Genomic DNA, 24,323 nt, shown 5'->3' with positions numbered 1-24,323 from the left:
GGGTGGAGGTGAGAACGATCCAGAGGGAACTGAGGACAGCTATCAAGGAGGCGAAGGACAAATATAGGAGGAAGCTGGAGTGGAAACTCCAGCAGAACAACATGAGGGGGGTCTGGAATGGAATGAGGACAATCACCAGCTTCAGGTCTAGCAACAACAGAGGAGTAGAGGTCAGTGTGGACGGGGCCAACAAGCTAAATCTGTTCTTTAACAGATTTGACACGGCAGGCTCTGTCCCTCCCCAGCCTGATTCCTCTGCTGCCAGCAGACCATACCACTCACCCCCCTCCCCCTCCTGATAGCCTGCCCCCCTCTTGTGACAGCCCATCTCACACCTCCATCCCTCCCCCACCCACCACCTCTACATTGTGTCTCACTGCTGACCAGGTGAGAAGACAACTGAAGAGTCTCCACACAAACAAGGCTGCTAGCCCTGATGGGGCTCCACCCAGGGTGCTTAAAGCCTGTGCCACCCAACTTTGTGGAGTACTGCAACATATCTTCAACATGAGCCTGAGTCTCCAGAGGGTCCCCATGATGTGGAAGACATCCTGCATTGTTCCTGTCCCAACGACGCCACAACCCAGTGACACCAAGGACTACAGGCCAGTGGCACTGGCGTCTCATGTCATGAAGACCATGGAGAGGCTTGTCTTGGATCAGTTCCGACCCATAGTCCAGCCTTTTCTAGATCCCCTCCAGTTTGCCTACAAGTACTTGCCACCTTCAGAAGTTTTCTGATGACTCTACAATAGTTGGATGTATCAGCAAGGGTGAAGAGGATGAGTACAGGGCGACGGTGAAGGACTTTGTCGCATGGTACGAGCAGAACCACCTGCAGCTCAGTCTGACAAAGACAAAGGAACTGGTGTTGGACCTGAGGAGGGACAAGGCATCGGTGACCCCTGTGTCCATCAGCGGGGTCAGTGTGGACACTGTGGATGATTACAAATATCTGGGTGTGTATATTGACAATAAACTGGACTGGGCTAAGAACACTGACGCCCTCTACAGGAAGGGCCAAAGTCGTCTCTATTTTCTGAGGTGCCTGAGGACCTTTAACATCTGCCGGACTATGCTCAGGATCTTCTATGAGTCTGTGGTGGCGAGTGCTATCCTCTATGCTGTTGCATACTGGGGAAGCAGGCTGAGGGTGGCAGATGCCAACAGACTCAACAAATTGATAAGCAAGGATGGCGATGTTGTGGGTGTGGAGCTGGACTCGCTGAAGGCAGTGTCGGAGAGGAGGATGCTGTCTAAGCTGCAGGCCATTATGAACAATGGCTCCCACCCACTCTCCGACACGGTGATGAGACACAGGAGCTCATTCAGTGCAAGACTCATTCTACCAAAATGCACCACAGAGCGCCACAGGAAGTCATTCTTACCTGTGGCCATCAAACTCTATAACTCCTCCCTCAGTGTGTGACTCACAAAACTCAATACGAAACTGTTCATATGTGCAATAATAGCAATTGTGTGTGCAATAACTCAGAGGGACACTAACTTAATTTAAATAATTTAAATAATTGTAACTGCTTTATACCTGATGTTTCATATTACTATCACAATCACCGCCACCGTACTATATTCTTAAGTACTTAAATCTGGTGTACATACTGTAAATTCTCTATATTGTCTTAAGTGTTTATTTTTACATAAATGGCTGCAACTGTAACAACTGCAATTTCCCCCTGGGATCAATAAAGGAATCTGAATCTGAATCTGAATCTTCTTGAATTGATTTTTCGTCAGATCAGACTTCTGCATCAGTTCAGAAACTTCTCCCTCTGGATATTTTTCAGCGAAGGCTCTGTGTTTATTTTGGAAATGTCTTGCGACGTTTGACCTTTTATTGTTAGCCAGTATTTCTCCACAAATTAGGCATACTGGTAGGCCACTCTCGTCAGATGTAAACGCAAATGAATCTGCCCAGGTATCATTAAATGTTCTATTTTCTTCAGAAATTTTTTGTTTCTTACATTTCTCCATACTTGGCCTACCTGGGGTTGAAAGTCGCGATAAATGGACAGTGTTTTGGCAGGTATAACTGCTTCCGTGTGTGACGCAAGTGTGACGAAAAATATCCATCCATCCATCCATTCATTATCTTCCGCTTGTCCGGGGTTCGGGTCGCGGGGGCAGCATCCTAAGCAATGAAGCCCAGACCTCCCTTTCCCCAGCCACTTCCACCAGCTCTCCAAGGGGGATTCCGAGGCGCTCCCAGGCCAGCTGGGTGATATAGTCGCGCCAGCGTGTCCTGGGTCTTCCCCGGGATCTCCTCCCAGGTGGACTCGCCTGTGACACCTCCCGAGGGAGGCGTCCAGGAGGCATCCTAACCAGATGCCCGAACCACCTCAGCTGGCTCCTCTCGACGTGAAGAAGCAGCGGCTCTACTCCGAGTCCCTCCCAGATGACTGAACTTCTCACCCTATCTCTAAGGGAGAGTCCAGCCACCCTGCGGAGGAAACTCATTTCGGCCGCTTGTATTCGCGATCTTATTCTTTCGGTCATTACCCAAAGCTCATGACCATAGGTGAGGGTGGGAACGTAGATCGACCGGTAAATCGAGAGCCTTGCCTTATGGCTCAGCTCTTTCTTTACCACAACAGACCGGTAAAGAGCCCGCATCACTGCTGACCCAGCACCAATCCGCCTGTCAATCTCCCGCTCCCTTGTACCATCACTCGTGAACAAGACCCCGAGATACTTGAACTCCTCCACTTGAGGCAAGAGCCTATCCCCGACCCAGAGAGGGCTCTCCACCCTTTTCCGCCTGAGAACCATGGTCTCGGATTTAGAGGAACTGATTCTCATCCCAGCCGCTTCACACTCGGCTGCAAACCGATCCAGCGAAAGCTGAAGTTCGCGGCCTGATGTCCCCAATAGGACCACATCATCTGCAAACAGCAGTGATGTGACCCTGAGGTCACCAAACCGGACACCCTCCATCCCTTGACTGCGCCTAGAAATTCTATCCATAAAAATTATGAATAGAATCGGTGACAAAGGGCAGCCCTGACGGAGTCCAACTCTCACTGGGAATGAGTCTGACTTACTGCCGGCTATGCGAACCAAACTCCAGCTTCGTTTGTACAGGGCCTGAATGGCTCGTAGCAAAGAGCCATGTACCCCGTACTCCCGAAGCACCTCCCACAGAATACCCCGGGGAACACAGTCGAATGCCTTCTCCAGATCCACAAAGCACATGTGGACTGGTTGGGCAAACTCCCATGAACCCTCCAGAATCCTGGAGAGGGTGAAGAGTTGGTCCAGTGTTCCACGACCAGGGCGGAACCCGCACTGTTCCTCCTGGATCCGAGGTTCGACTATAAGCCGGACTCTCTTCTCCAGTACCCCTGCATAGACCTTGCCAGGGAGGCTGAGGAGTGTGATTCCCCTGTAGTTGGAACACACCCTCCGGTCCCCTTTTTTAAAAAGAGGCACCACCACCCCAGTCTGCCAATCCAGTGGCACCGCCCCCAATGTCCACGCAATGTTGAAAAGGCGTGTCAGCCAAGACAGCCCCACAACATCCAGAGCCTTGAGGAACTCAGGGCGGATCTCATCCACCCCTGGAGCCTTGCCACCAAGGAGCTTCTTAACTACCTTAGCGACTTCGGCCTCAGTAATGGACAAGCCTATTCCCATGTCCCCAGACTCAGCCTCCTCACTGGAGAACGTGTCGGTGGGATTGAGAAGGTCCTCAAAGTATTCCTTCCACCGCCCAATGACGTCTTCAGTCGAAGTCAGCAGCACACCATCTCCACTATATACAGTGCTAGTGGCACACTGCTTTCCCCTTCTGAGTCGCCTGACGGTTTGCCAGAATCTTTTCGGAGCCGACTTAAAGTCAGTTTCTAAGGCCTCACCAAACTCCTCCCATACACGGGTTTTTGCCTTGGCGACAACTGAAGCCGCAGATTGCTTGGCCTGTCGATACCTGCCAGCTGCCTCTGGTGTCCCACAGGCCAACCATGCCCGGTAGGACTCCTTCTTCAGCTTGACGGCATCTCTCACCTGGGGTGTCCACCACCGGGTTCGAGGATTACCGCCCCGACAGGCACCAACTACCTTACGGCCACAGCTACAGTCAGCCGCTTCAGCAATGGAGGAACGGAACATGGCCCATTCTGAGTCAATGTCCCCCACCTCCCCCGATATCTGGTCAAAGTTCTGACGGAGGTGTGAGTTGAAGATCAATCTGACAGGTTCTTCTGCTAGACGTTCCCAGCAAACCCTCACTATGCGTTTGGGCTTGCCTGGTCTGACCGGCATCTTCCCCCACCACCTGATCCAACTCACCACCAGGTGGTGATCAGTTGACAGCTCAGCTCCTCTCTTTACCCGAGTGTCCAAAACACATGGCCGCAAGTCCGATGACACGACTACAAAGTCAATCATTGAACTGCGGCCTAGGGTGTCCTGGTGCCATGTGCACTTATGGACATCCTTGTGTTCAAACATGGTGTTCGTGATGGACAAACTGTGGTTTGCGCAGAAGTCCAAAAACTGAACACCACTCGGGTTCAGATCAGAGAGGCCATTCCTCCCAATCACACCCCTCCAGGTCTCACTGTCATTGCCCACGTGAGCGTTGAAGTCCCCCAGTAGGACAATAGAGTCTCCAGGAGGAGCACTTTCAAGCACCCTTCCCAAGGACTCTAAGAAGGCTGGGTACTCTGAACTGCTGTTCGGTGCATAAGCACAGACAACAGTCAGGACCCGTTCCCCAACCCGAAGGCATAGGGAAGCTACCCTCTCGTCCACCGGAGAAAACCCCAACATACAGGCACCGAGTCGAGGGGCTATGAGAAAGCCCACACCTGCCCGCCGCCTCTCACCATGGGTAACTCCAGAAAAGAATAAAGTCCAGCCCCTCTCAAGGAGATTGGACCCAGAGCCCAAGCTGTGTGTTGAGGTGAGCCCGACTATATCTAGCCTGTATCTCTCAACCTCGCGCACCAACTCAGGCTCCTTCCCCGCCAGTGAGGTAACGTTCCAAGTTCCAAAAGCCAGTTTCAGCAACCGAGGATCAGAACGCCAAGGCCCACGCCTTCGAACACTGCCCGATCCACAACGCACCGAACCCCTACTACTGCCCCTCCCATTGGTGGTGGGTCGATGGGAGGGGGGACTCATGTAACTCCTTCGGGCTGGGCCCGGCCAGGCACCATGAGTAAATGCCCGGCCACCAGACGCTCGCTGGCGAGCCCCTCCCCCAGGCCTGGCTCCAGGGTGGGGCCCCGGTAACCCTGTTCCGGGCAGGGTACACAAGTCCTGTTTTTGTGTCTTCATAGGGGTTATTATGGATCACACTTTGTCTGACCTGTCACCTAGGACCAGTTTGCCATGGGAGACCCTACCAGGAGCTTTTGCTCCAGACAACATAGCTCCTAGGATCATTCAAGCACGCAAACCCCTCCACCACGATAAGGTGGTGATCCAAGGAGAGGTGACGAAAAATAATAAAATATAATTTTATTTTAATATTTCCAGATCACAATAATCTTCTAATTTAGAACTAAAATGTAAAAAAAGAACTAAGATAAATAACTTCAATTAAATACTTATAATTTATTTTCCCAAGCCACACAGAGCCGCAGTATAAGGATGAAAGAGCCGCATGCGGCTCCAGAGCTGCGGGTTGCCGACCCCTGGTCTAGGTGAAAGTCTTCTCCATCCCCTCTACACAGGGAGTGTGTCAAAGTTTGTCAGAGAAGCGAGATTTTGTGGGCTATTAAAGGAGTTATTTTCATGACAGCAACATAAATAAAGCACTGACTTTATATTCACATATAGCTACACAATCATCAAAGTCTTTCCCAAATCATCAACTTGATCATATGATCATATGACCGCATACAGGTTCATAGAATTAACAGCTCAAAACCTTTCTGATACATGTGTTTTATCACTGAGGAGATTTTTTTTCACAGAAGGCTCCTCTGAAAAACTAATCCAATCCGAATTGGGCTTGTCAGTTCTTGGCAGCAGCCTCTATTCATCTTGTCTGTAGCACTGTGTATTTCATCCACTGTATGTACTGCTTATAACACCTGCTATGAAGCTGCATTTCTAGATTTTATACCGCATTTCAAAGCTCCCAAGGACACTCTACAAAATATATGTTGATGTTATTATTAACAGCACTTCTTTATTTAATGGCACTACTTTATTCATTTACCTCATTTTCATAGTTTGATGGGCTGAAGCCCAGCTGTACTTCCGATAAACGTTGCAAACATGTTTACACTGTTTTAATATCTCAGTAACTGCTGCGTTTATGTATGTCATCTGACTGTGTCACTCACAGCATGTTAAATATCTCTGCACCTTATTCTCACTTCCCGTGTCCAGAAATGTGTGGTGAGTCGGTGCTGCACTTTTCTGTCTGTTTACTGTGTCTAAAGTCTGTTTAATTTATCGTATTTATTATATTGTGTGTAGCTTTTTTTGTCTGCACACTATGTCTGCACATTCGCACTTTGTGCTTTTTGTTCCTTGTTGCACTACGTTGTTCATGGAGGAACGTAATTTCACTCCACTGTGTTCTTGTACTCTTGACTTGAGATGGAATTTATGATTGTAGATGGTCATTTGAATTCAGCTTTTAAATGGCTTTTAAAGTAGTACCTTCCCCAGACTATGCTGGGCAGTGCTCACAGGAGACCTGTGGATAAATTAACGAGCAGCAAATAAATAAAAGCAATAGCGAAGTTGAAAGCTACATTTTCCATCAGAGCTGTCACTGTAACAAAAATTCACAAGCTGTATGAATGATAACAGGAGCTGGAGGCTACAGTCGCAGAGGAATATATTATATCATATATTTAATGTATATGGTCATATGCAAAATTATTTTGTACATATCTTGTATAGAAAACACACTTCTGCACACTTTAATGAACAATTACTTGTTTATTTGCAAAATGTAACATTTATTGGATAAAATAAATGAACATGTGAAAGGTGGCCTGTGCAAAAGTTATAGCACAATTTATATTGCATGCTTTTTCCCCCAATATGTTAAACTTGGCATAGAAATTCATAGAATTTGTGCCCTAAAACTAGCAAAAATGCCATATTCAAGTTTGTTCAGTGTAGAGGATATGTTAACTTATTTTCAATTACAAATTCAAAAACATGTAATTCAAACTTTTGCTTGCGACTGAATACTTACTGGTTGGATAGAAAAAGAGTATATTTGTAACAGTGTGTTCAGTTGTAAGGAAAATGCTTGATAACCCTTGATCTGAATAATGCAGTGATCTGAATCTATGCATGAATGGCTCTCCCTATTCATTAGTCATGATAAATAAAGACTGATTAACCTTGCTCTTATTTTTCTTCACTTTGCGATTATGGGTGCTGAAGGAGTTTTGCGGCAAGACAATATATTCTGTTAAACCCAACACCTAACAAGACCTATCAGTCAGTGGTGAGAGTTATTTCTTCTGAGGTGTAATTTGAGCCTTTGAGGCATTTATGTTGCTCAATAAGTAAATGTACTGATACTTTGATGAACACATTGTCATGTGTTCAGCGGACACGAGTCAGGACTCCATTTTCCAGGAGTCACAGGGGACTCACGTGACTGATAGCCAGGCACGGCGCTTCTATCAGCGTTCACAGTCCCCAGACTACTAACACTAAGCACCTGTGGTACAGATCATATGTACCAGATCATTGTGTTATACTGAGGGGTTAGTTTGTTTGCTTCCTTGTGTATATTGACCCCTGCCTAGTCTTCACGTTGCTCGAGTTTTTGCCTGACCCCTTTTTGTACTGTCACCTCTCTCATTGGATCTGTGTTTTGGCTTCTTGGATTGTATACGGGCTACGATTTTGGTTTTTCCCTTTGGCTAAGATTAAACACGATTGACTTCCAGATCTGCATTCGTCTGAATTGTTTCCATGTAACACACATTACCACACCTTTTTGACACATACCTCACAAAATCTGCCTTGACATCTTGAAGTCATATAGCACTCTTATTAGCCTCACTGTATTCAAAAGAGAGTGTTAATGTCTTGATAATGCTCCATGATTTTCTTAGCAAAAATTTGAGCAAAAACTACAGTTTTATTCTGCAGTGAAAAAATAATTTTTAAAGGTCTGCTCTAGGTCTTTTTTTTTTAGTTATGAATTTATAAAATTTGCCCCATCACACAATGACTGCTTATAGCTGAACAGAGCTGAGCTGTAATACTAATTGGTTATAAATATAGCAGTAAGAATAATATTTCACTTTAAATTGACTGGTTTCATGCTAATGTCTACACTAGGTTACTTTGGAGGATGTCAGGCTTTTCAATATTTAATCTTTGGAGGCAAATCTTTCCGTCAGTTTTCAAAATAATTTTTGCAAAATTAAACTTTTTTTAAAACTTTTCCTACATTTCTAGCAAATTTGTGAATTACTAATTTCTACATGTAATATTTGAAGCTACACCATGAGTTCAGAACTAAAACTCCATTTTATTCTCCAATTGAGTAAACCTATTTTCTTACAGATGTATTGTGGCTCCTTAATGTTTTAAGGATTTTTTTGAAATGAGATATTTGTCTGAGAAGCCCAATTCCAGCTTAACCTGCAATTCTTCAGAAGGTCTGCAACATATCATGAGGGGTAATATGTTCTTGTATATCTTGTAATTATACAGAGAATGTCTTGCTGGACATCAGAACAATTTTTGTGGCCAACAGGAAAGACCTTGTAGGTTATGAGAAAATCAGAAAAGACCACTTTTACATCACAGAGGTTTTGAGAATGTCAGCATGCAGCAGGAAATGGGCAGGTGAATCCTAGGGAATCATATAACATGTTTGTTTGATGGAAAGGAATTAGTCATTTTTGCATCCTCATGGCCAGGACATTTATTTCAATGGCTAGCATGACAGGATACTTTATTTGCTTCTATAAAACATTCTATGCACAATTTCTCTACAGCCAGAAATAGAACTGGAGTATTTCCAGAGCATTATAAAGGTAAATATCCAATGTTTTATTTTTAAACAGATTTACTACTTTTGTATTGTGCTTTTTATTTTAAAATGAACAGGAAGGACTCATTGCACAACTTTTAGCTGTTTGTTAAGAAGAAACACCTGTTCTTATTCAGAAAAAAATTAAATAAGATTTAAACAGGAGTTAATATCTCTGTGGTTTCACCCATTGCACTGTCCATCTGCTTTAGATGCTTTACATTATTGCTTGAGGTTTGCATTTGTTAATGAGACTCAACACACTCATGCTCAAGAGATGAAGAGAGGTCACGTGACTATCAGTTTTAGGAAACTCAAATAAATGAATGAAATGCATATAATGAGGTGCATGAAGATCCTCCAAAATATCAAAATTATATCAATGAATTGATATCCGATATATTGTCTAGCCCTGTTACATCATTATAACAAGGTAGTGTACATCATTATAACAAGGTGGATGCTTTGCAGAAGCAGCACTAGCCTAGCTTATGTAACTGCTGCAGTATGACATTCACTGTTTGCCTGTACATGCCTTTAATGAGGCTGTGAGGTAATTTCATAGTTTTAGTTCGTAGATGGATGTCTCAGTCAAAACTGCAAAATACAATGAAAACACACTGTTAAAAATCTTCTCAAGCATATGTCATTAATATTACTGATATTTTCCTCAGATAGCAGAGAGGAACGAAGTGGGCCCGAGACCACGACAGAAGATTAAGGGTGTCGTGATTGTGATGGTTGACTCTGAGGCTGTTTCCCTGGCACAGTGTGAGACATAACTTGGCTGTTCTCACAACAAGCAAAGGTGATGCCAACTGTGGGCATTCTGAGTTAGGTCTCGTCCTTTGATATGGGGGTGCATGATATGATAAAATATCATATCACAATACATAAAGGCATTTTAACAACACACAATACCCATGATGATATATAGTTTTTGTAATAAAATAGAACAGGCAAAATATAACCTGTAGTGCCACTTATATAATCTATATGCCACCTATATAATATTATAATCATAGTAAAAAACCTGCCACTAGAAGGATGTTTATTCAGTGTTTTACAAACTGCACTATGCTAAATTTAACTAAACAGGCTTAATTATTCTCACTTTGTAGTAAAACAAAGTCAGTGTTCTTGAAATACTTATGATATCAACAATATGCTCAGAAAAGCATATTGTTGCAAAATTTGTCATCATAACAATAATAAAGATGGATAAGTTCTTTTTGGTTTTCTTTTATAGTGAAGTGAGTGCAGCACACTGATAGCATGTAACTGCAGAAAATAGCGATGGCCTAAAACCTGTTTTAGGGTGAGGGAGCTGAAATTTATGCAAAATGATTTGATTATTTATTTATTTATTTTGCTAGTTTAGAAACAGAACATGTTGTACAAGTGCTACAATGAGGTGAGAGATAGCAACATATACATATAATTGGCACATCAAATCGTGGACTGGAGCATCGTCTTTCTGCTCTCTCATTCTGGATGAACTTTATTCAAATGAACTGTGGTGAGCACTCAGATTGTTGATAAATGGCACGGTAACCAACTGAGTCATACGGTGAAATTTAACACGAAAAGGCACGCAGTGTAGGAGATAGCGGTGAATAAAATGTTATTAATATGACAGATGATTATTTTAAAGTTTTAAAAAACAATATTATGCTGCTTTGGTTCAGTTCCTTTTCCTCATCCCCAAAGCAGCCAGTGTTCAGCTCTCTGCAATAAAGATTCACTTAAACAGTGCACAATTTTGAAAATATAAAAATACAAGCACACATGCATCTCTGCTACACCCAAATTATTCTAACGTGCAGAATGTTTTGTTGTTATCATCATTTTTAGGAGTTCAGGCAGTCCAGCATTTCCTGCCAAGTATACACTCTTTAAAAAACATGTTTTTTTAAGGGTTCTTTAGTAAGAAAAATGCATCCGTGAGCACTCAAATAACTCTGGGCATGATTAAAAGATTCTTTGCAACATGAAAAGTGTCTTCAGGTTGATGGATAATGTGCTGTTGATGGTTCTATATAGAACCTTTTTTTGAAAGGTTCTATATAGCACCAAAAAGGGTTCCACTATTGTTACAAGCCAAAGAATGTTTTTGGTACTATATAGAACCCTTTTTGCTAAGAGCGTACAAGCTATACAAAGGTCACGAACACAGACTTCAGAGTCAATTAAAATGCAGCCAGTGTAACCACAGAGGCTCAGAGGCTTAAGAGTAAGAAAGTTCAGGGCAGAGAACGTAGGGTTATAGGGAAAATCCTAGGCTTGTTGCTCAGAGTTTATGGTCTGAAGGTTCTTGTGGAGTAGAATGCCTAAAATGTCCTCTGTAGTTTTTGTAGCCCGCTGTACAGAGTACTGAACACAGTTTTATGCCCCTAGATGCATCTTGCTTCAGTCTCAGCAATGGAATGCTAATGGACGTTTTGGTGGTTAATCAGTACAGAACTAAACATCAGTCAGGTTTGATTCATATAACAGCCAGCACAAAATTAACAACAATGAATATGAAGGTTAACTGTAGATTTTAGAAAAGGTGTAACGTTGAAGTTAAATATACAGTACTGAGTGACCATAATTAGCATAAATGTCATATGAGCTGTGGCAGCAGTGCAATATAAAATTGCATCAGATCTGTAACTGCAAGGCATAGGTTCAGATCCTGTCATGGGAAAAAAAAGGAAGATTACATCAGTAGTTCTCTACGCCAGGCCTGGAAGACCAAGTACTGCGTATTTTATCATTTTTGCACTGTTCTTTAGGTTATTGTTCATCCCCTTTATGACATTGAGTCTGGTGTGGTAGATCAGAGAACATAAAAAATGCCTGGAAATGAGAACTACTCAAATACTAGAGACCTGCAGGCTTTAATATTGCTACCCTTTAGCATTGTCACTGTACCTGAATGAAGCATGATCTGTGATGCTGGAAAAAGGTATCGCCAAGGCTTCTACAGTGGTACTAAAACGTCTGTGAAGAGAATCCACTAAAACAAAAAACACCAGCAATTATCTAACAAAGTGATCCAACATTAAATGTTCTTGTTGGCAAATGTGTATAATAATGTAGAATACTGTGCTCAGTAAAGGGGAAACCAAGGCGTAATATTGCATATGAAATTATAGCAGGTACAAATCCACTGGTCTCCAAGAACATTGGACAGTGTTGCAAATATAGAACTTTATGGCTTAGATGAGAATTGATATATCTGGCAGAAGAAACAAAAACTTCATTCCAGTATAACCTCGTCCCATTTGTGTAATGTGGTGGTGGCAGCAACAGAGTTTGGGCCTGTTTTGCTGCCATTGGACCAGGACAGCTTGCCATTATTCAGTGTTACTACGGAGTTGAAATTTATCAAAGATTGGTCACCTTATGGAAGTAGAAATGTTCTGGCAGGACCTGAACTGTGGAGTTCATGCAAGAAAGTCCAGTAAACATCACTGAGCTGAAGCAGTTATGAAAGGAAAAATGGGCCAAAATAATTCCTAAGTAGGAGCAGTGTCCACATGTTGTTGGCCCTTTAGTGTAGTGTAGAAATTCAGAAAATTCTAAAGGGTTCATAAACTTTCTAGCACCACTGTACTTTGAGTGTATAGTTTAGAGAACCCTTTATGGTCAGGTAAAACTTTTGTTGGTGGTTTCCCCAAAACCACATGGGAACTGAACAATTCACTTGAGATTCTGGGAACAATCTTTATCCACTGTGGGCAGAAGCCCTCTCTTTTTCAGAGGAAATTTTATTTTTGCCCTTCTGTAAAGTCAGATGCAAACACCAAAAAGTTTTCATACAGGGAGGCCAACTAAATTTCTTGCTCAAGGGCACTTCAGTCATGGACTGTCAGCCTAGGGGATCAAACCACCAACCTTCCGGTCACAGGGCTGGTTCTCTAACCTCCAGCCCACGACTGCCCCTTTTTTGCTGCTACAAGTGTCTTGTTGGGGTTTTTAGATGCAAAGCACCTCATGGACCAGGCTTGTCACTCATTCACTCACTTGTTCACTCGCTCACGTGGTTGTGTACTGGACACTTTATTAGACACTTATCGGTACTTCTAGTAAGACCACAATTACAAATGGTAAGCCATTTTTTCTGTGCACAATTAATCATTTTCTAAAACCTTCATCAGTGCATGAAAAGATGCTTTCAGAAAGGATTATTTTAATCCCTATTTGGCATGGCTTGAGGTTGATATTTGTTATTGCTTTTTCTCCATCACTCAGAAAAAAACATCCCTTTAACAATGCAGGACATTTTGTACATTCATAAATTTCATTACTTTTTTCTTCTCAGGTCCCCAGAAACCCACCCTTTGATGAACCAAATCCAGTATGATTAATATTAACCATTTGAATAATAGGATATTTGAAATTGCATTGTCAACCCACATGTGAATGCCTGTATAGCACTTACCAAATTAGTGCCACGCTAATAAAAAGTAATGAGTCATTTTGCCATGCGTGCTCAGTTGGGCTCCTCTGCAAATGAAGGACGAAAGAAATACCATTGGGCATTGAGTCTGGCAGGCACAGAGAGTCCTGTGCCATCCGGCCTAGCGCCTCTCCTGCCCTATTAGCCATCAAACTAAATGCTCGGCCAAATGACAGGCCCAAGACCTGGCCGCTAATCATCTCTGACTGGATGCTCTTTGTCTGAGAGAGCTTGGACCAGACATGTGTGAGGCTGGGAGACGTTGCTTTTCTACCATTTTCTCCAATTCTGTGCCGATTATGGAATTATGAGAGTGGGATACAATATGGAAACATGCTCTCTCACCTCCCCGTCTCCCTCGGGGCCTGTAAAACACGCTGCATGATGCGGACGAGCGGTTTGCCAGGTTAGCTGGGGGTTAATCCACATGACAGGAGCTTGCAGACTGCTGGGCCTCAGGCAACAGCAGTTGTCATGCCATGTGTATCAAAGTGATTATCAGTGGGCCAACGGCTCACTCCATCCAATCGGGGCTATTATCTTCCTCTGTCCATGTCTGATTAGAGAGATTGAGCAAAAGGGAGCTATACAATAAAAGGGGATTAAAGTCCAACTGTGCCCTTCCGTATTAAGGCTCTACTGAAAGCATTTTTTCATGTAAAATACAGCTGCAATGGCTCATAATACATTAAGTTGGTGAGTTTGTCATAAAAAAATACTTTCTAATGCAGCTTCTTTGTCATCTTGTCACACTAAGCTCATTCAGAGAGTTTTTGTTTTTGTTATGACTAGAGTTAGCTGACTGTATAAGGCATCATGTTTTAATCTGTGTTGTTAGAGAAGACACTGATCTGATGCTAGGTAACGCTATTGGGTAGTTATCTCCCTGTGGGGTAGTATTAGAGTAATAGAGTGTTGGCGTACTTTGAGCACAATAGCTTGCCCATCTTAAGTGAAGTGCTGCAATTATAAAAAGCTAATTTAAGCTTAGTAATTTTAAAATTAAAAAAAAATATTTCTAGTATTTTGTTTAGTTTTGTTTCCCTGCTGGTCCACTTGTGACTATTTTTGGTAAATTAATCCATACAAATGCCATACCTCATAACTGTTCTGATTGGCTGTCCTTTATTGTGTGTAATTGAAAATACAGTCTGGGCTAAAATAAGTATGGTTAAGCAAACATCCTTTTTTCCTTAAAAATCACAGAATCACTGTAGGGAAAATACTGCATGGAGTTTTTAATATAGTCATGTGGCATTCTAAGATGTTTCAAATCAGCCATAATTAATCACTAATGCAGTGCAGTGAAATTTTAATCTGCGTTCAAGTTTATCATACAGAATTGTAGAGTGTGTTGTTACCAACATGAATGATTCCTAAACTAGTCTAAGATATTTTCTTCAAATACATTTGACTGATTTGTAAAATGTTTATTAAACAGTGTCTCAATGCAGGCTTTCTTTGGGATCGTGAATGTGGAAAGGAATTGTGGGCCACTAGTTCTACCAAATTCAGTTGGCCACCAAAGCTGTCCATATTTACCCATTTTATCCCACAGGCTCTGTTCAATTAGTTTATTGACACCTGTCCATTTATGTAATTACAGTAAGCCCTCGTTACTCCCTAGTGTGTTTGCTTGTCAGGGATTAACCATCTGTAATCAGTGCAAATGTAGCAGAGGTTAATTGCATTAGTCACTGACCATAAATCTTTGTGATGAAACAGTGAAAGAGAGATTGTGGTGCATATAAAGCTGGGTTGTTTTTTCTTTTGTCTTTGGAATGTAAGAGGAGAGATTATGGTTGAAATCAAAGTGTGTATGACTAGGAAGACAAATCTGAAAACGTTCCAATTTCCTAAGCCATTCCTTCAAACTAGTAAAGCGGCCTTGTGTCTTAACATCCGAATCAGCTTCCAGAGTGGACAAGGCAATCATGCGCCTGCTGATTTGATTGATCTGGGCAGGAAAGCACAACTTGCAAGCCAAGAGGGATTTTCTGAAACACCAAACAGTATTCCAGGAATGGACAGTTCAAAGTACTATTCATTCCTTGAACTGCTAATATAGGAGAATGAACTGAGACCTGTATATATGTTGTCATTTTGATGTATTAAAAAGGAAATCCACCATTTTTGTTATTAAATCATATTTTTGTGTTATTAAATTATTAACAAAGTCATTCAGAGCAGAGAGTAAATATTATCTGCTGTAGAGAAACTTCTTAAGTCAGAATTGTTCACAGCAGCGATAGGGTCCAGATATTACGTTTAAAAGCTACATATAGTTACAGAAAGCTTTTGCATGAATACGCTGACTCATGTCTGAAAAATTATTTTACAGTAGTTTTGAGATAGGATTTTGGCTTGTTACAGGTTAAAGAGGGGCTAACAATGTATGCAGAGCAACAGATGGCCTACAGTCTGTAATTGTAAAACCACAAAGTGCTCCTATATCAGAAGTGCAGTAAGTGTAGAAACAAGGAGGTTGTTGATTGGTATAAAAACATAGACACTTCCTTTTACTGGTGGTTTTGGATAGGAAATAAGTTTGCATTTCAAATGTACTAGTCAACTCAAGTCAAGTCAGCTTTATTGTCAATACTACAGTATGTACAAGATATACAGTGTATTGAGATTGTGTTACTCTCAGACCCAATGTTGTAGCAATAACATTCAATAGACGGTAAACAGTGTGAATTTAAATAGACACTAAAAAACACTAAACACGAATTGTAAAAAGAAACATTAATTGTAGAAAAATAGAATAATAAAAAAATATATAAATATAAGAAGGTCCTGAAATTAACACTAAAGTGACATAAGGCACATACAGATTAAGGTCTAGGGGTATATATAGTGCAAATATATATAGTGCAAATATAAACATTATTAACCCCTGGTTCCTAACACTAACATTGTATAGAAATCCGTGTTGGTATGTTTCTCGACAGTGAACCATTTCCCATCAAACCACTCTGACTGTTTGCATCTCAATTATGCAGGCTTTTTAATTAGTCTCTTTCTGCTTTAATCTGTGGTCTTAAGTTATTTTAATGCCTCTTTTTCAATCCTTGCATAACCTTATCTGGACTTTTCTCTCAGTAGTTACCTGTGCAGTGAAGCCATTTCTAAATCTTCATTTTTATTCAGTTATAGAACCAGATCTATGAGGAATTACCTTTTTGTTTATACCAAATGCCATCACTGAGCAGATATTATTCAGACTTACTCGAAGCAGCTTCATTAACCAATAATGATCCCGAGACCACCTTTGGCATGGTCCTTTGGGTCCTGTAAAATGGTGTCTGCCTCAGGAAGTCTTCACGTTACAGAGCAGGACATTAGCAGAGTCATAGGAGGGGAGGGGAGGACTGTTCCTCTAAAAATAGACAATGAGAAACTAGGCCAGGGCACAGAGCAGGCATCTGGCACACATGAAGAGGATACTTTTGTTTTTGCCTTATTTTATTTATTTATCTTTTTTTGGCGTTCGCTGGAGACTTGCAACATAATGCTTGTCAGTGATGCTTGTATTTGTTGCCCAAATGCTCAACAGTAGCCTGGTGTGCCTTTTCAGATCTTTTCGATGTCTCCTTTCCAGGCAATGTCAGCTCTTGTTACCTATGTTTACTTACAGAACACAGTTTTTGCGGCCTTTAAATGCTGTCCTGGAAACATTTATGTAACTGTTTGCAGGGGATTGAGACAATATGTAGTCCTCTGACATTTCTTCAGGCTTGAGAATGCCCCTGAAGTGTAACTGAGTTTGAAGTCTCCGCCACCCATGTGCCATTATACTCTGGCATGTAACATCAATGGAGTGGCAATGAAAATATTGCAGTTTGCGCAAACTTTGGTTTAGCTCATGCCTCACGTTAATACCTTTTAAATGCAGATCAGTGTAGCAGCAGTTTACTGGAGCTCTAGTCTTGCTCTGTGTCAAAACCATTAATAGAAGAACTCTGCTTCATCAGCTGCCTAGCTTCAGCTGTGTGATGTAAGACAAGATAATGCTTTGATGTGGGTATTTTTGTTTTTGTTTGTTGATAATATTTTTGGGGGGCTGTGCAAGTCTCAGATCCATTTACATGCATGGAGTGAGACTCTGGTGTAGCGTAAATTACATCTGTCAGTGAGGAGAATGATTGCAACGTCTAACTGCGAATTTGATTTACGTTCTAACATTGGTCTTGTGTTTCTGGGGCTGATTTTTTTTTCTGATTGATTGATGACATGAACTACGTTCCAATTCACTTTCCCTAGTAGATCATGTGTATCAATACCGTTTTCAGTTTTCATTTACTCGTACTTATAAAATATACATTGAAACCAACTTCCAATACCACTTGATACCATGTGACATAAGCCTAGTGTACCCTGCTGCACTAATAAATAAACTCCTCGAGCTGGCAGTAAACTTGTTCACTTGCATAGTGTGGCAGTTGGACGCATAGTCGTTGATCTCTTTAAACATACTACCTTGGTACAGCCCCTCCAAACAGACACTGTGCAATTTCAGCCACTTCCCCAATTTGAGTGGAGACATATAAGCTAACAAAACAGAGGCAAAAAACTTTGCTACCAAGTCTGTATATGTAAACTTTACTCTGTTTGACTGAATAGAGTTGCAAGATATAGCAAGAAATGTTTTCTTGGTTTAATTCTTTTAAATTCTATATTAGAATGTAGAGAGACCCAAGTGTTCTACCATATACGTCACCATCTGAACTTACTTGTAGTGCACATTGTGGCACAAGTTAGCAAAGCTGCTATAGCGTTAGTTTAGTTTCTCAGCGTTTTTGCTTGGTATTCAGAAAGCAAAAGGAAACAGCTGTATTAGAAAGTCTGTTGGAAAAGTTAGGAGCTGCGTTTCATTCGGCCTGAGTGTTTTCACACGCTGTAAGTCGAGGACATTGTCTACACACGATGGTCTGTTCAAACGTAGAGTTTGAGATTACTAAAATCAAACATCTATGAAACATACTTTGCTTACAGCTATACAGAAATGGTTTTCTGATGTGGAAGATGACCTATTCTTCTACACTACTCAATCCAGTGTAACACAGCTAATATTAGCTAATGCAGATAGATTTTTATGATTTAACTGTTGAGGTAAATTGTACTCATTTGCTATAACAACTGCTTTATATAAGTAGGTTACTTATAATGGTGTCGTTATCGGCAAGTACTAAAAAACATGTAGTCATACTCATTCCAAATAAAATTGTACTTCTAGATTTTAACTGCATGAATCATAAAATAGGGTTGTAGAAAACTCTTTATTTATTTATTTATTTATTTACTTACTTACTTATTTACTTACCTACTTACTTACTTACTTATTTGCCTAAAGTGCATAGTAACAAGTAGTTGAAAACTTTCTTTTCCTTGTTACCTTGTTAGTTCATGTCCCTGGTCATATTAAGCACAATTTACCATTTAAAACACATTTAATATTTCTTTGTTTCCTGTAATCTTCCATCAAACTTTCTGTCCAAACAGCCATTATGTGCAAGATTTTTGTCCGCCTTTAAAACATCTTCTGAGGTTTAATTGCATCACTACATAATAGCGTGTGGGGAAAATAATATTAACTAATAATATCATCACCTGCTCCCACCAACACTCCCACCAACAACTCCAACCACCTTCAGTCACCAGCTTCTTCACCCCAAGTGTGTGAAGGAGCGCTATTGTTCCCAGTAGACCACACACACATACAATATACACTTATATTCAGAATGTAAATATTTTTCATTGTGCAATATGTTCATAAGTGCAATACAGATCTTATGCAACTTTTTAAAAAATTATTATTATTATATATTATTATTATTTTGTTGTAAATTCTATATTATTATTATTTTGTTGTAAATAGTCTAGAGATTTAAATTTAATTTTTATTATTTATAATGTTTATAATGTTTATACTGTTTCCCATTCTATTACTGAGTGCCTTACTTCTATTACTCTGTTGCTGTAATACTGTGAATTTCCCCGCTGTGGGACTAATAAAGGATTATCTTATCTTATCACCAACGCTCCCACCACATAAAACTGTTAGCAACTGTCAACTTTCTCAGAATTTCACTCAGAATTAGAGTACCATGCCAAAGCCGTAGACCCAGATTTTATTTATTTAATCTCTTGTCCGGACTGTCATACAGGTACAAGCTTTTTATTATTCAGTATTAGAAAAAGCATAAAACATTACAGAAAATTGCACAGAAGCCTCAGTGACTAAATATCGTATGTTTTTTTTTTAGTGTTTAGTGTGTCCAGCCTTTATTATAGCTTCCAAATTACTTTCAATGTGATTCCAGGTTTTCAAAGAAATCTGCAGGGATATTTTAATACACTTTCAAAGTTCAACCCTAGAAGTTGGTTGGATTTTCTGGTTCTCACAATCCAAGTAATCCCAAACTCATTTAATGATGTTAGGGTCTGGACTCTGAAGTGGTCAGTCCATTGTTTTGAGAACCCCAACAGCTTCTTTGTTTGATTTTTCCTTTTCTAAGATCTTCTTGACATCTGCATGTCCTTTTAAATTCAGTGTTGAGTTGTCTTCTCACAGTGGAACGATGGACAAAAACAGACCGTTTAGATCTGAAACAAAATTGGGACATGATTTTCTCCCTGTCAGAGATTTAACAGCTTTATTACCATTTATCTGATGGTGACAGTTTTAGTGGGTGTGAAGAGTCCCACTTTCTCTTTATCTTTGAAAATTTTTTGAACTCTTTATTTGGAGACTCATGTATTTTATATCTGGTCTACTAAGCATTCTGTCCTGAAAAATGAATAACTTTTACTTCATAAGAAAGGTAGATAGAAATAATAATTGTACTTGTAGTTTCTGGTACTCTCTTATACATTTGCCAGCACTGTTTATCAGGTGCATTTGAAGTTTTATTGTGCCAACTTGTTGAAGTTAAATAATGTGATCCCTTATTATATATTGTGAAAATGTGTTCAGGAATGACTGTTATTTTTGCCACATTGACCACCTTTAGGTGGTTATCTTACTTCTTTTTTGTTTTTCTTCGCCTTCTCCTGTCTGTAAAGCTCCTCCAGCTGTTCGCATCATCCACTCTGGCCACGCATGCAACGTGGAGGACGAGCGGTACAGTGAGAGGGTTTATACGATCCGGGAGGGTGAGACACTGGAGCTGGTCTGCCTGGTCTCAGGGCATCCACGGCCACAGGTGAGCCTCTCTTTGGTGACTGATCCGCAGCGCTTTGGTCATTGGCCTGAGGTAGTTCATAGTTCTATCCGTTGGCCTTGTTGTTGGGGTGGATTACATAGTAAAATAATTATAATTATAATTTCCATTTGTTTTTTTCAGTACCACTTTATATTTCATATGATCTGATGCTCTGTTGGAATCAACAGAATTTTCCTTCAAGCATGCCATAAGCAAACAGCTGATTATTATTATTTTGTTTTTGTCTAATCTGTCGTTGTTTAATGATGTACATGAGCGTAATGGCACTGTATTTGAAAGCTGCTACTATTTCTTTACCATAGCATAATTATGCCTAAGTCATTGCGCTTTAAAGCCAGTCGATGAGCCAATATTCAAAAATGAGGTACAGCGCAATATTCATCACACACAATATTAGTATCATGGACAAATTTTTGAAATACAATCAGTGCATTGTAGTCAAATGAGTTGTAGTTTCATCAGAGGTGTTTTAAATATGCAAAGTAGCTCTGGTTTCACACAGTCTGTCACACTTCGATCTCATGCTTTATTTGATGTTTATACTCTGTCATTGGTCTGAGCACCTTCACAGCTCACTGTAAAGGTTGCAGTGCTATCCTGTCATAAACAATGTGCTAGCTGGAATACTAAAGGTCCACTACCCAGCCTGAAAACAAAAAATCCAGTGAAAATATGACTACTATTAAGACTGTCCAAAAATAAGTGCCATTGAGGAAATATTTTGAAAGAGAGAAATCCCCAAAATGTATCCCCAACCACCAGATTCCACTTTTATAGATGTCATGTTATCTAAATAACCAACTGATTCTCTTTAGAAAATTAGAAATGTATATAATAAAAGGCTTTTATTATACTGTGTGAAGCATATAGATAGATAGATAGATAGATAGATAGATAGATAGATAGATTAAACACATTCTGTACATTTTGCCTCTTTTCAATGTTACATTGTCTTTTATTCCAAGAGTATGCATCAAAACAACAGTTTGGGATTTCACTTTTCCAGTTTCCCTGTGTTTCCACTGTATGATATACAATGCATTAAACAATGTTTGATCAAATACTGTCAAAAAGCTCTCAAAGTAAAGAAAACTTTACCACAGTTCTCTCTGTTTTCGTGCTTATGTGTTCTTATTCTTGAAATCCCCTCTACTCCTCATGCCTTGTAGGGAGTCAATCTGTACCATTGCCTGCATGTCTTTTTAGATTGGTAGTTCTTTGCACCTCTTGTTTAGGTGTTACTGCAGCGTTTGCAGTGTAGTCCCACGAAGCAAATTTAGAAAAAGTGATGGCCACAAGGGAAATCACTGAATGTGCACAACTGCAGAAGCATGCCATGAATCTCCCAGGAGTCTAAGGCTGACACAGTGAGAATTCCTCACACTCAGACTAAGCGTCTAAAAATCCAAATATTAGCAAAGATGTTCCCTAATTTAATTGTTTAAAGGGCTTATCCCTTATGCATATGACATGAATGCACTCGACCAGACGTTCACAACTCAGGTTTAGGGGAACCACAAAACTATCCTGGACACTGACCCTCCAAATCATACAACTCTTTGTAGACGTTTTTTTTTTACTTACAGAAATATACTTGATGCAACTTAAATTATATATTTCTTAATATATATATTATATACTTAAAGGGTAATTCCACCATTTTTATATCATTGCTGTTAAAACAAAACCTTATGTCTGCTTTTTTTATATATATAATTTGAAAAAATGTTTATATTATGTGAAAAGTTTGTGCCGAATGGACAAATGAAAATGGTCAAAATCTGGTTACATTAACTTCCATTTAACTTTAAGGATGTTTTTCCTTTAAAAACTGCTTTTTTGTGACAGCAGTGATTTATTTCTGCATAGTTAAATGGTTAAGATTCAGAGTGATATGAGATGAAATGCTCTGTTTTAGAGAAACTTGCTGACTCAATTGTTTATAGTGCTGTTGATAAGAACCAGGTATCTGAAGGGTATAATACTGATGAAAGCAGGCTCTCAGTAAGTTATTACATGAAAATATTTCAACATTAATACATTTCTACAGTGGGGGTAGATTTTGTTACAGCATGACTAAAACGCATACAAAACCACTTTTTTCTTGTCAGCTTAAATTCAGCGTTTTTTGTGTAAAAATGAATAATTGTAATACATCTAAGCAAAATTAACATTAATGTGTTTTACTTTTTCATGTGAAACATATTCATGCTATATTTTTATTATAAAACAATTGTTCATGTAGATTTTTTGTTAGAAATATATTTTAACATATTGTAATAAAGTCACATGTACTTTATACAGTAATTATTTTAGCAAAAATATATGTATATATTGGCTACTTTATGGTGACTTGTCAGTGAAGCTGTTCAGTGGTAATTTAAGATTAAATGACCCTTATTAGTCCCACAATGTCGAAATTTCACCTCTGCATTTAACCCATCTGTGATGTGAAACACCACATACACACTAGTGAGCACACAGACACACACACACACACACACACACACACACACACACACACACACACTAGGGGGCAGTGAGCACACTTGTCCAGAGCAGTGGACAGCCCTATCCACAGCACCTGGGGAGCAGTTAGGGGTTAGGTACCTTGCTCAAGGACACCTCAGTCACGTACTGTCAGCTCTAGGGATCGAACCAGCGGCCTTCCAGTCACAGGACTGGTTAAATAACTTCCAGCCCCTGACTGCCCCACATTTGTGATGATAAAATATATATATTATATATTATATATATCAATATATATTATAATATATAATGATATAATGATGTAAGAGTTAATAAGCTAATTGCTAACTTTCTTCCTTTGCAGTTTTAAACCCAGTGACTTGGAACTCACTGGTTGTCAGTTTTAACACTGCCATAGTTTTCTGCCCTAGCGCTATAGTACACTCAACTGAGGTGCACTCATTTCAGAGGTTTCTGAAAGTCAGAAAGTCACTAGCACTTTTGAAAATATAGATTCTGTCTTTGTAGCATATGGAAACACATATTAGCCTTGTCTGAACTTTCAGTCAAAATTAAAAAGAATGAATTGACAGATTTAAAATCACTGTGCAATTTGAATTTAAATGGATTTTTTTTCTCTATACTAGGGTTAAAGAGTAGATTGAGTTTGTTGCTCTTTACCCAGATGAGCCAAAATAAATTCACAAATATATAGATGGAGAAAATCTGGTTCTAGAACAAAGAGCAAAGTGTATGTTCATTACGACTGCATATTACTAAAATGTTTTTCATTTCACATTTACTGATACCTCCTTTAACAAACTGAAAGTGGACATATTTTAAACATGAATTAAAGGTGAGTTACAGGAAATACAGAAATGTTGACAGAAACAGATACCACACTACTATTTGGGCCTGTTTATACCTTGCGTGAACATATTTTTGCTGATCGGATCATGCTTGGATTTCATTTGACTGCATGAACAGCCAGGTGTAAACACCCCCAGTAAACACTGTGACCAGATTACGGTCAGATCGCTCAAATCACATTTGGAGGTGGTCAGAGACAGATCTTGACCGCATTTAACACAAGTGTAAACTGAATGTGTTTTTGGTATCTGTATACAAACGCGTGAGCCGGAATGCTGGCAGGTGAGATAATAAACAACGAAACAAAAGATGGAGGATATGC

At 40.1% G+C, this 24,323-nt stretch overlaps 1 protein-coding gene across 4 annotated transcripts in view; it reads left to right on the top strand.

Annotated features, from left to right (window-relative positions):
* The window catches only part of mdga2a (MAM domain containing glycosylphosphatidylinositol anchor 2a), a 223,814-nt gene that overhangs the window by 44,332 nt on the left and 155,159 nt on the right, over nucleotides 1–24,323 (top strand). For all 4 annotated transcript variants that reach the window (XM_037542047.1, XM_017713808.2, XM_037542048.1 and 1 more), the window contains exon 2: nucleotides 20,502–20,641. In XM_037542047.1, coding sequence (XP_037397944.1) covers nucleotides 20,502–20,641 — 140 coding nt within the window. The remainder of the gene's footprint in view (nucleotides 1–20,501; nucleotides 20,642–24,323) is intronic.

Source organism: Pygocentrus nattereri, chromosome 10 (genome assembly GCF_015220715.1).
Source record: "Pygocentrus nattereri isolate fPygNat1 chromosome 10, fPygNat1.pri, whole genome shotgun sequence".
NCBI classification, from domain to species: Eukaryota; Metazoa; Chordata; class Actinopteri; order Characiformes; family Serrasalmidae; genus Pygocentrus; species Pygocentrus nattereri.
This window is presented reverse-complemented; position numbering and strand designations above follow the sequence as displayed.